General features: G+C 42.2%; 1 protein-coding gene across 1 annotated transcript; it reads right to left on the reverse strand.

Moving 5' to 3' along the window:
- Positions 1–7,932: 7,932 nt before the first annotated feature.
- Positions 7,933–12,253, reverse strand: LOC136527278 (protein OS-9 homolog). Its single transcript, XM_066519940.1, has 8 exons — positions 12,050–12,253; positions 11,605–11,681; positions 10,985–11,185; positions 10,794–10,865; positions 9,939–10,054; positions 9,770–9,836; positions 9,562–9,668; positions 7,933–9,488 (listed from the first exon to the last, which is right to left on the reverse strand). The coding sequence occupies exons 1-8, from the start codon at positions 12,132–12,134 to the stop codon at positions 9,329–9,331; spliced, it is 885 nt and encodes a 294-aa protein (XP_066376037.1). The 5' UTR covers positions 12,135–12,253; the 3' UTR covers positions 7,933–9,328.
- Between the last annotated feature and the right edge of the window lie 1,151 nt (positions 12,254–13,404).

The raw sequence follows: 13,404 nt of genomic DNA on the forward strand, positions 1-13,404 counted from the left end.
AGCGAGGTGGGTGTCTCAGATCCTCATCACCGGGACCACCTCCAACATTCTTGACGCGAACCATCGGTTGGATCTAAAAGGAAAAACTATTGTTGACAAGAAACAACTATCACTTCCAAGGCTTGGCCTCGATCCGTACTCGCGAGCTTGGCCCTAGGTCGACAGATAACAGCAAATTGGACCTCAATGGCACCGACTCGCTGCACAATAGAATAGATGATATATAGATAATCTTAATTATTCATCTAGAGATACGAAACCCTAAGAAAGCAAGCAATTAGGTACGAAATTGAATCAAGGGCTTGCTACCTGACAAACTAGCGATCCGAAGAGATGAGAAGCGACATGCGGGGAACCACTGAATTGGCTAGGGTTAGGGTTCCAGCTCAACGAAAATCGGCGACCGAGATGATGTGGAGGCAGTGGCTTAGGGCACAACCGGTACCCCTTCGGCCAAGTTAGGTTTTTCATTTTTTGGCCAACCCAGCCACCTGTCCTCGACCTTCATTGGTGATTTCAAGTTTCCACCATGAAAAGGAAGAGAGGGAGATTGGATCGGAGGAGATTTGCATCAAGATCGAAGGCTCTGGGACTTGGATTTCCAAACATATCTTCATTCACTCTCTCAAGGTACCCTAATCCTAGACCTCATCCAATCTAAGCGGTTAGGGCATGATTTTGAAATCCCTTTGGTAGAGAAGCTACATTACCTATCTAGAAGCAATGCCTAGGGTTTCGATTGGATTGGTTGAAGATTGAGCCAAGGACCCTGGTTAGGGTTGTTGTCCACTCATACCGATCTGGTATGCATACCGAAGGGACAGCAGAGCAGATTTTGCTCCCTTGTTTCAATCTTCTTAGTGGTTGATTCTTAGGACTAGGTTTAATTGTCTATTATGTTTTGTGAACCTTTTGACCTAGTTTGGTTGAGGTGATTACAAAGCATGGGACAATTATTCTTATTTCTATATATCAACTAAAATAAGCTATCATTTGGGCATGTATCTAAAATTCCTTGTAAATATTTGGATACCGAACAACAGCTATGGGTGGAAGACAGAAGCCTAGGTCCAAGCATAGGCATGATCCAGCTTTAGAGAAATACAAGAAGGCAAGATAGGAAATGCATCCCAGATATAGTCAATAGGAGTAGGGGAGCAGCAGAGAACTCTCTAGGGCTACTAGAGGTGCTCCATAATACAAAGAGGGAGACAATAGTTCTTCCTCTGACACAGATATAGAGGAGTATAGAGTGGAGCCCGATACAAAAAAGAGGAAGAGCATTGACAGAGGTTCAGATTGTGGCAGCTCAGATGATGAGCAAGAGATTGAGGAGGAACAGGCAGTACCTCTATCTCGGCACCAGCCAGGTTAGGGTATGCACTATGGTTTACTTGAGCCACATCCACCTAGTGTACCCTCTTATGTTTCTAGAGTTGACTATCGAGGGAAAGGCATGACCAGAAGGGCTAGAGATGAAAGAAGAATTGATCCAAGGGGCTTGTCGAGGATTCAGTTTGATCATCGATTTCAGATAGCCTTTCATATGGACTTCTACACCAGTGTGATCCTCACTAGGAACCCAGTGATTGTTAGGTCTTAGTGGATTGACTGGTAGTACGTCAGAGATTTGCAAAAGGCCTCCATTGATCACGCTATTACCATTTGTGAGCATATAGGGGTTTATGAGATTATGAAGTTTTAGCATGACTGGAACATAGAGGTGGTATCTCAGTTCTATACCACCCTGTATGTTGAGGAGGATGAGAGGCATATGCACTGGATGCTTGAGGGCCAGTGGTACAGTGTTGATTATGATGCTTTTGTAGCTCTACTTGGCTTCTCAGATGATGATCTTTAGAAAGATAGGATCCACACAGAGCTGGTGTTGCCTCTAGAGCAGCTTGCCTACATGTACCCACCAGGGGGTGAGAGAGGAGTAGTGGGGAAGGTTCTAGGTCTTTACCCTACTTACAGATACCTAGACAGGATGTTTAGGAAGACCATTGATTGCAAGGGTGGAGATAAGGGAAACATTGCAGATTACTCTAAGAACTTGCTCCATAGGATGACACCTGATGCACGACCTTTTAGTGTCTTTGATTTCATATGGTGCGAGATCAAGAGTGTCGGTGAGAGGCCCCTCAAGGGCTATGGTTTTGCTCCCTACATCATGCACATGATTGAGTAGGTCACAGAGCATACCTTTGAGTATGACAAGGTACATAAGGCCCTAAAGATTATTGTAGATTTGACTGAGGTTAGGATACCTCTAGTAGGACTAGGAGGAGCAACAGTAGCACTAGAGGCAGATGCACCTATAGGTGGTGGTGCAGCAGGATGAGCTTCTCCTCTACCACATGCTCCTTCACGTTCTTCTCCACGTCGTTGCAATCCTCCTTCTCCTATTCGTAAGATATTCAGTGCTATCTTTGGGATGTGCAAGGACATACGAACCTATCAGTAGAAAGAGATGGAGGCTAGGAGGAAGGATACTCAAACTTTGAAGCAGATTGCTTCTAGACTTAAGCTTGATCATCCTAGGTCTCCACTATCAAATGAGGTAGCTAGTGAGCCTAAGACTGAGGAACAGCAGCAGGGCAGGTACGGCGTAGAGTTTGCTGAGTTCCTTCAGCAATAGCAACAGCAGCAGTAGCAGCAGGCACCAGAGCACCCTAACACTTTACCACTACAGGCTCATGTGTCTACTCACTCTCAACCATGTCCTAGTGCAGCAGATGAGTATGCTTCAGACTGGTGGAGTGACCTCATGGGTAGTTTCTATGACCTGTCTGGTGCGGGTGGTTCTCGTTCAGTCGGTGCTACACGCTCTGATGATGAGGATGTTGGTAGAGATGAAGATGATGATGAGTGATCACAGCTGTCAGAGATAGCTTACAGCCCCTTTGTCCTTAGTATGGTATTGTTGGACCTTTATGGTGATAGATGATAAAGGGGGAGAGAGACTGATTAAAGCTTCAGGATATTTGTCTCTTTTGGCTTTTCTTTGCACCTGAAGATATGTACTGTAGGCTGTAGTTTGTGAGCTTCATTGATGTATATCTTGAGTTTAAAATAGATTGTATCATGTGAGAGATAAGGCTTACTTATGTTTTATCTTTGTATCTCTTGAGACATGATCTTTATTTATATTATATTAGTGGCTTGTGGACTTGAGAAAATGTGTAATGAGTGCTATGTGTGACATACATGTGTTATATTTATTTTCATAAGGACTATGCATGCTAGAATGAAAATATTTGATGTGATGTCTTTATATTTATTCTTGTGTGATATATCTTGACATATGCATCACGGTTTTACTTTGTCACACACACATGCACTCCACGGATGCAATGATTTAGAGGGAGTCTCCTATATGTTTTAGTATGTGCAATTGACATTTGAGGTCATTTCATGAATTCTAATCACAAGCACATATTAAGGGGGAGCCTCTCATAAATCATTGAACCCAAAAGTTTAAATGTTTATATTCTTTTGTAAGCGTTAATCAAGTTATCACCAATCACCAAAAAGGGGGAGATTGAAAGTGCATCTAGCCCTTTAGTGGGTTTTGGATGGTTGAATGAGAACGTGATTAAAGGTCTAACCTGTTTGCTATATGTGGATAGGTAATAGGTTATCTCACAGGTACTTAATGAAAGCCAAAATGATGCGTTGTTGTATAAAATAATCTAGTTTAAGCACAAGACAACAATGCAAATGGAATTCATGCAAATGCTTATTTATTATGAAATTTCCATGTTCTATGTGAAAGCAAGCTTGTAAGAATTAATTAATGAGACATGAGGAATTGCATATGGAATAGTCCCATATTTGAAGCTTGCTAAATTGAAATGAAAAAGATAACAATACAAATGAATGGTTGATTCAATACAAGATGTGACTTAATGGCTTGAGATGGTGAAGATAGCAAGGAAAGGCTTTGAGGTACTAAGCAAGGGTGAAGGGCAAGCGATGGCTTAACGGCCGAAGAACCTAGCTAGGGTGAAGAAGGAAGTACTTGCATTTAGTTGAGGTACTAATCAAGCTACGATGGTCATATTGATGTGGAGGATCAAATCTATATTGGACAAAGTGTTTCAAGTGACTTGATGCATTTGGAGTTATTCATATTTGATGAATGGAATCAAGTCATGTGCTCAAGATGGCTATGCTCAAGTAACAAGATCAATATCAACGTGTTGGCACCTTTACTTGATGAAGATTGAAAGACGGCATTAATTCAAAAGAGATCAACTCAAGCGGTATAAATTCGTTTTTTCTTTAATCTTGAGTTTAATAGGTATGCCGTACTATTAAGAGGGATGCATCATGTTGATAGATAATGTTTCATAAGTGCTCAAGCCAACCCATGTGAGTTTTGAGTATTTGAGAGACAAAAGTGCTAACATGTGTTTTGATGATCCGGCAATACCGAACATGTCTGGTATTTATACCGGGCGTGTCCGATATGTGCCCAGCAATGATAAAGTTCTTGTTGTACTTGGGTTGGTTCGTTGGGAGTTCCGACTTGAGTCGGAAGTTCCGATGGTCGGGAGTTTTGACAATGGTCGGGAGTTCCGACGTGTCGTGCTTAACTGAGTTAGATGGTTCACTGTCCTATTCATACCGGACGTGTCTGGTATTCATACCGGACAACCAGAGGCCAACGGCTAGTTTTCAAATGCCTTGAGGGTCAGGAGTGCTAACGTGAGTCGGGAGTTTCGATGGTCGGAAGTTCCGGCATGCGTCGGGAGTTTCGATAACTCACAAACTTCAACTCAGTTACCTAATTTTCAAATATGCTGAGGGTTGCGAGTTCCAACGTGGGTCGGGAGTTTCGGCATTCATCGGGAGTTCCGACGCCTCACATTGACACTGTAACTTAGTTACAGTTGACGCAGTGTAAGTCATACCGGACGTGTCCGGTATGCTGTCCGGTATGGCAACGGCTAGTTTTTTCAAGGAAACTATATATATCCCCAAGCCTCCACCTTTGGAGGCTGCTGATTCTGCTGATCCTCTAGCATATTTTTTAGCTTTGCCAACTCTCCCAACCCTCTCTTAGTGAGTGTTTGATTAAATTCGCCAAATCAAATTTTGGGTTGAGTGAAATTAAAAAAAAAGAGCAATCCAACCACTTGAGCACTTGTGCATATTGTCAATCTCATGATTCGCACTTGTTACTCTTGGACTTTTCGGTCCTAGACGGCTAGGCGTCGTCGGAGAGCACCCGAGAGATTGTGGTGTGCCTCAAAAAGTTTGTAACGGTCGATTCCGTCGCCTCGGAATCAACTAGTGGAAGGAGGAAAATGAGTTAGAAAAGACTCCAGCTAGAGTGACATTCGTGGTACCCTCTAAGGCTGACCTTCGCTGGGTCGCCCGCAGCCCCCTCAACGGAGAGTATGACTCGAACGAGTCCGAACTTCGGTAAAACAAATATTGTGTCTCAATCTGCATTTCATTTGATATTTGTGTTGCTCCAGCTCTTGTGCAGGCTCTCTGTGTATATTGCCATCTCTAGTAGGTGCCTGCAGTTTGGTTTGAAGATAGAAATCGAAAGGAGCAACTTCGGGGCTGATCTGCAGAAATCGTGTATACCGGACATGTCCGGTATTCATACCGGACACGTCCGATATTAAAGCTCAGTATTGAAAATATTTATTCTTTGTTCTAACTTTGTGTTGCAGGGTTATAGCTTCTAGATATATTATTTATATCTTGTTTACTTTGTGGCTAACTTGTGAGGGTGATATTACTCTTAATTTAGAGTTTTTATTTTAGAAACTCTCTTTTCTAATTGTTATAAAAACTCTCTTTTCTAATTGTTTTCGTATTTAAAGGTGTTAATTTTCAGAAACATCTATCCATCTCTCTCTAGGCAGCGTCCTATGTCCTTTCACTCTGAAGTACGGTTAACAAAAGTGAGTATTTAGGGTGTCTAAACCTTCAAGTCTTCCATTGAAATGAATATCTTCCTTTGACCCGGTACAGCTCGAAGTTTCTTCGCACACAAAATATCAATTAGCTTTGTCTTGTTTGAATACAAGTACAAAGCATGTGATAGATCACTGACAACATCAAGTTGTGATGTGGAGACTGTACGTGTAGATTCATCTCGATTTTTTTATAAGAAAGCTTTTATATTATATTTTATAGATTCAGACATAATCTTCATTTACTCCCTCCGACAAAAGTTGTCATTCTATAAAATTTCAGAAATATTAGCAAATACTAGCGTAGAACTCAAATGACCAAGGCGTCTCTATTTAGAGTTCATTTGAACTTGAACGCAGAAATTTCATAGGAATTATATATAAATTTTACATAAATTAGTTCAATTACGTAGGAATAGAAAAAAATTTCCCAGGTTCAAAACAAGCCCAATAGACATCTCCTATAAAAAGATTAGTTGTTATGGGTAATTGTGTCGGTATTTCGAGTAAACATCAACAAGTAAATTTATGTTATTGTGCGTCTGACCCGAATGGTGTACTAAAAAAATACAAGGTTTATACTGATCCGGGCAGAATGTCTCTACGTCCAGTTCGTGGCTGTTGCTTGTGTTATTAGCACTGAAAAGTTCGTAGTAGGGGTTACAAACAGGCGAGAGAGGGACATATCCTAAGTTTCTGATGGAAAGGTCGAATGGATGCCGAGAGCTTGGTTGCTGCTCAGCTATGTGTGATGTGATGCGTGGCGTGTTTTTTTTCGATCGGTCCCCTTAGTGGGGTGTCCTACCTTCCCTTTTATAGACCAAGGGAAAGCAGTTATTACAGATGGGAGAAAGAAGAAAAACAGAGGCAAAGGAGGTCATTCAAAGATGTCGTGCCTTCCTTTTCCTCTGAGCGAGCCCTGCTGACACGACATACGGTGCCAGGGATAGCTCCATGCTGGGTGCATGTCCGCTGATCCTGATAGGGCCGCGCTGGGCGTCTGTCCGCTGATGATGCCATGTTCTGGCTTTGTCGGCAAGTGGTCACGTCCCATCCCGTTCCGGCGGTCGGCGCGACCGACCAGGGTGCTGATCCGCGACTCTATGGGGAATAGACGACGCAGTGACCGCACGTCCGTTACTGTAGATGATGCGAGTTTTCCTCCTGGACCGTAGTGGTTGTCGTATGCTTCCGTTAGGATCCGCGCCCGAGGGCAAATGGTGGCACCCACAACACTGTAAGACAAATATCGGCGCCTACAACACTGTTTAGACTCTGACATGCCTGGAACGGCTTAAAGCGCCCGTCTTGTCATATCCTGACGGTACTTTCCTGCAGGCGTGCAGGATATGGTGCTCAGTATTGCGGTTGACTTGAGTGTCCTGCCTTATTTGCGCGCATAGTTATGAAGGAGCAGCGCGCAGACGTCGGGCGAGGCGGAGTCTGCCCTTAGACGTCGGGTGAGGCGGAGCCAGCCCTCGAGGGTCGGGCGAGACAGAGTCTGCCCTTAGACGTTGAGCGAGGCGGAGCCAGTCCTCGGGGGTCGGGTGAGACGGAGTCTGCCCTTAGACGTCGGGCAATGCGGAGCCAGTCCTCGGGAGTCAGCTTGAGGCGGGGCCCATGGTCTCGGTGGACGGACGAGGAGTGACCCGACAAGCGGTGTAGTCGCGTTCTTGATCGCGCAAATGAATCAATGTTGACGGTCATTAGCTCCTACTCTTCGAGTACCCTAATATTGGTCCCCGATAAATTGGCTCAGTAATTGTCCATACATATATACGTTCTATTTGTTTGGGCTTGTTTGGCTTATAAGCCGTACTTTTTCAGCCAACAAATAGTATTTTTCTTTCACACCAAATCAGTCAACAGTACTTTCGGTCATGGCTTATCAGCCAAATAAGCCCAAACGAACAGGACAATAATTAAGGCAAATAGATAAAAGATGAGCCTTTGATTTGATATACATGGACCTCACTAGTAGCTGTCTAAAGTCTACAATGACAAGTTTTGTTGACCAAATTTTGAATACTACAATGATCAGTTTTTTTTTATAACGTCACGGGCCACCTGTATATATTTCAGCTTGGCCCCAACGGTCTGAAATCACAGGAGTTTCATTTTACATCATAGTTGAGCTTCATTGCTCAGAGACTTAAAACTTATTACATATTAGATTGATTAGCACCTGAGCCTCGGTTCATGATTATTGTAAACAGTGAACACCAGACGTTAGCTGTGCTTCTTGTCTCCACCGGCAGCCTGCAGTTCCAAAGTTGCGCTTCATTGCTGCATAAACTCAGGAAGCGTCTCATTGTCATCGCTTCCCTTTGGAATACAAGTTCATTCCTTCTCTTCCATAAGAGCCAGCAACATAAGGTGACAAAGCCATCAAAGTGTGCTGCTTGAATGTTTTCAGGGCATGCAAGCATGTCAATATCCTCCACAGAGTTGATGTTGTTTGTCTGCACCTGGAGCAACTCCCAGAAGACCTTTGCAAAGGGGCACCCAAACATGATGTGCCATGCCGTTTCGATCTCTTGTGAGCAGACTTCACATGTATCATTGTCAGTTACCTTTTTCTTGAATAAATTCTCTTTGGCCTGAATTCTGTTGTTGAGCAAGAGCCAAGCGAAGAATTGTACTCTGGGCGGGGCAAGGCTTCCCCAAATAAATTTGGATCAGTTTTTTTAGGACAAAGGATGTAAATAAATGTTGAAGCTTGTATTTAAGGAATATTTCCAAATATCACTTCCCAGGAGGTGTTCGCAAATTTATTCTCCAAGCACTGAGGTGTGTGGTTCTTGAACAAAAAAGGAAAATTATCAAGAGCCAAGACATCCTAACATCAGATGATTTTCTTTGGGCCTCTGAGTTTCTTGATCTGCAATAAAAGAACAGGTGCCTTTGTTTTCTGAGCACTCTAGCCCACGCTTCCTGAGATTTGTTTGCCAAAGATGATGATAAAGAATTCAAGTCATCCTAACAATTAAACAATTCTCCTCTGGACCTCTGAGTTGCCTTGATTGGTACTAAAAGTCAAGTGCTTTTTCCTCTCAACCTCCAGCAGATTGTTTGTCACACCAGAGCAATAGTACTTCGAGAAAAAGTTGCTCGCACACCTACATTTCAAGATTACTTCATCATTCTTGTTATAGACATTTCAAGCAAAGCTCACTGTCTCAAACGTGTTTCCTTTACTAATACTGAGAAACCTTCTACCTTCATAATCATCCTATATAATTAGCACCGGAGAATGATCATCTCAACCTGCTTTACAAGGAGCCTCTGCTGTAGGATCCATGGGATAGTTAATACATAGTGTTGGTCAGTTGCCACTGCGCCTCCAAAATTGTGCTTTTTCTACATCAGACATAATTATTGGAGGGGCATCATGTAGCATAAGCTGGAAAATCATGTAGCTCATCCTGATCGGGAATGATGGAAATCTGCGCTTCTTTTGGAAGCGAGTCATCCTCCATACTGGATTCTGTTTTAGCAGGCAACTCATTGCAGTGGATGGAGAGGGTTCGTTTTTCTTGCTGGAACAAACTGCAAGCAGAACAAAGATAGTGAGCTTAGTTACTGCAAAGATAGAGATTACTAGGTGAATGCTAGCACTTACGGTTTTTTGCAAAGCATCGGACTCTGAATTGTTACAACATATTTGCAGGAAGAGATCTCTTTGACTGAACTAATCAGTACAGTAGGCCCCGAGCAGACAAATCTAACCTGTGGAACAAAGGCAGGGTGTGCACAGTCAAATGCACTGATATGACAAGTATGTGCTTTACTTCATAGATTTATATGGTCTTCTATTGTTTCTTTCTCACCTCTGTCTCCCGGGGAATTTCTGTGAGATCACATACAGTCCCATTTGTATACAAGTGAACATGATACCTGAAACAAAGCGGGAACAGAAGATATTCATAAATTCATTCAAGACTGAGGAATATATTATGTTGTTTCTGTCCCCACTTTCAGGAGAGCTTAGTACAGCACCTCTTAGATATATCTTTCACGTGATGAACATCGTCAGCTAACTCAGAGGTGCTATTTTCATGGTATGCAGCAGTCACGTCATCATCGAATTCGCCTAGAACAAATTCTTGAATAGCCTTCAACAAAATAAACACAGTTTACACAGCCATGCTGTAGCTCTAGCAACTTTTGATTGCATATGTCGCAATGTCAATAAAACTGAAGCTACAGTTACTATTATTCAAAGTAAAGGCAAGGTATATTATTTTCTCCACATTGTAACTAAGTACAGAGCTTGCTTCTCCATTTGAAGCTAGCAATTCTTGCACTGGAACATCCCGAGATTTTTTTGAGGTGATGGATAGACAGAATAACAAAAAAATGTAATATGTAGTGCAAACCTAAAGGTATGTGCAAACATGCAAACTTTTTCAAAAAGCATACTTGTGTGATTTGAATTTTTTTAAAACAATGCACATCCATAGTGCATCCATATATATACTTTGTTCCTGAAGTTGAGATTCAAACTCAATGTAGAAAAAATCATGCAAAAATAATAAAATTAGAGTCCACGTGCACTAGAAGACGAAATTCCTGGGAATTTGTCTTGTAGTGCATATGCACCTGAATTTTGTCTTTTTTGCGTGATTTTTTTCTGGATTGAGTTTGAATCTCAACTTTCTCAAGAGAGTACACATATAGATAAACTATGGATATGCATTGTTTAAAAAATTTCTAGATCATGAAAGTATGTTTTTTAAAAAACGTTTACAGGTTTGCACCTACCTTTAGGTTTGCACTACATATTTTGCCAAAAAAAATGTTATGATTACAGGGCTGGGCAAAAAGACAAGATTATTGAAAACAAAGTCTTACCTTGTCATTGTCTACATGGACCTGTCTCATTTTCCCATGATAACAGAATTCATAGGACCACCAACCTTCATGCTGTGCCGAAATAAAAAATAATCAGTTTTTTTAGGCATTGCCTACCAGGAAATATACACACGACTGAAAATACACTGTGCATGCTCATGCATAAGAAAGAACTGCATCTGCATGCTCACCCTGTAGAAACACTGATCCTTGAGAATCTCAAGTAATTCATCTGGCTCCTTTGGCTTAATTTTCCTTTCACTTTCTATTAAAGAATTAGTTGCATTTTGTGGGAGCATTGACTTCATGGTTTTGGTGTCTTCAACTGGTAGAAAGCACTTATAATGTTTCCCCTCATGGCTAGCCATTGGTACCGATTCCTGACCATTCTCCTGTTGAATACAACATAATCATCTCTAGTTACGATAAAAGGCATTAGGTTTGAATTATGCCAAGCAATAATCTCCAGAGAAAAATGTGAAATGGAAAATTCAAATATGGTTTCTCTGAAAGCATGAAATTCACATGAGTAAGCATAAACATGTAAGTTTCATTGCCTGATTTATAGTTGCCTATCTTTCGCAGCCAATTACCAACTGTAGTGAAGTCAAAAATGATTTATATTGATATATATGAGCATTCAAAAATTGCCGGTAAACTTTAAGTAGTTTTAATTACAGTTCACTAGAACCTAAAACCCATACAGCCAGTCCCCCACACGTAATTAGCGACGGAATTAAGTAAGAACAAACCAAAGCTCTTGCTTTGTTACAAACAAGGATCAGAAGGACAAACCCGTTAGAAATCCTACCGGATGGAACGGCGAATCAATAGGGTGGAATTCGACGCTGTACCTTGGCTCACGCGAACTCCGCCCAAATGGCACACCTGACGATCAACACCCAGTTAAGCTCGACTCCAGCGCATACCAGTGTTGAACAAAAGGAAACCGAAGCGCAAGCAAGACTACCAATTCAGCCCTCGATCCATATGCGCAGTTAAAGGCAGAGTCTTTTCAACTACACTACTACAGGTACAGGGCGCTATATCCCCCCCCCCCCCCCCCCCCCCCCCCCCAGTATATGGGTACTAGCCACTAGGTTACCGCCAACATTGATCTACAGCATTTTGATTCGACAAGACATCAATAGACATCGACGAAAGCCGTAGATTCATTGGTTTTTGGGAGGAAACGCGGAGAGGGCGGGGGAGCTCAATGGCGCCGGTGAGATCCAGCGCGGCCCCGCGGCGCTCACCTGAACTGGCGAAGATCTGGTCCGTTGCTACAGCGGCGGCCACCAGGAGGAAGAGCAGCGCGGACACCCGACCAGCGAAGCCCATCGGAGACGGCAGGTGGGTCTTTCCACCTCGCTTCGACACCCCTTCCGTGACTTCTCGTCAGTGTCAGCCGTCAGGTGAAGTTGAGCCCCGATGTCCGGACTCCGGAGATCGGTGTGGCCGTGCGCCGAACCGAACGAAAACAAGTTTACGCCTTCAAAGACTATTTAGGTCTTTTTGTTTTTGGAGCATTTACAGAAATCTGGTCTGAAGAAACGCGTCTGTTTTCCATTACACCCGAATGTTCTCTTTCTATATTTATATCTGAACAACCACCAGATAATTTGATCTATTTTGGTGGTAAAAGAGTTTTGTGAATAAGTTTTACTTAGCAAATGTATCCATTCGTTTACAATTTTGTTACAGTGCTTATACAAGCTGCCAATAATAATGAGCTAACTATTTTTCTTGGATTTAAATAGGCTTAATCCAACCTTAAATCAAAATACAATCCAAGGCCCGTATAAAAGTCAGTACAATAAAGGATTAATCATGTATAGAAAATTGATCGGAGATTGGTTCAACTTAAATAGATGGATATAGTCTGTTTGTTTGAATTTATCAGTCTGACTTATCAATCATGGTACAATGCTTTTCTCTCGCAAAAAATCAGCTTAACTTTTCAGCAAAACAATCCGCCAGCTGAAAGGTGAGTCACGTAACATCATGACCACACACGTGCTACAACATGAACAGGCTCCAACGGTCAGGCAATCGATGAACAGTACAGCATCAATAAAGATTTTTGCAGCTTCTACTCAAATCAGAACAAGTGAGAGCAAGGAATGCTAGATCGAAAGAAGATGGGTGGGTGAGTGATACTTAGAATAGCAAGCAAATTTTTACAATCTAACCGTGAAGGAGATAACAAATAAAATGGGACTTGTGGCCTTGAGACGCAACCTACAAGGATGACTGTACAAAAACCTTTTTTTCTTTTACTAATATACAAAGATGTACCGCTATTTTTTCTTTGATTTTTGCTGGTAAAACAAAGATGTACCACCTTTCCTGTATATATGTGAGAAAACAGTGAAGGTCAAGCTCGAGCGCGCGGCAGTTGAGTCCGTGATTTAAAGCTCCATCTGTGGTGGTGGAAGTATGAAGCTAGAACAAAACTTGACTGCAAATTTATTACGGATCCCAGAATTACAATGTATCCTGTAATGTATAAACCAGCCCTGAGTGGCGAGGAATCATCGATTCTGCTCTAGATTAGCACAGCGTGACACAATGATTAGCTCCGACGAGAGCAGTAGTGTATCTTCCTCCT

The sequence above is a fragment of the Miscanthus floridulus genome, chromosome 19 (assembly GCF_019320115.1).
Source record: "Miscanthus floridulus cultivar M001 chromosome 19, ASM1932011v1, whole genome shotgun sequence".
Classification (NCBI taxonomy): domain Eukaryota; kingdom Viridiplantae; phylum Streptophyta; class Magnoliopsida; order Poales; family Poaceae; genus Miscanthus; species Miscanthus floridulus.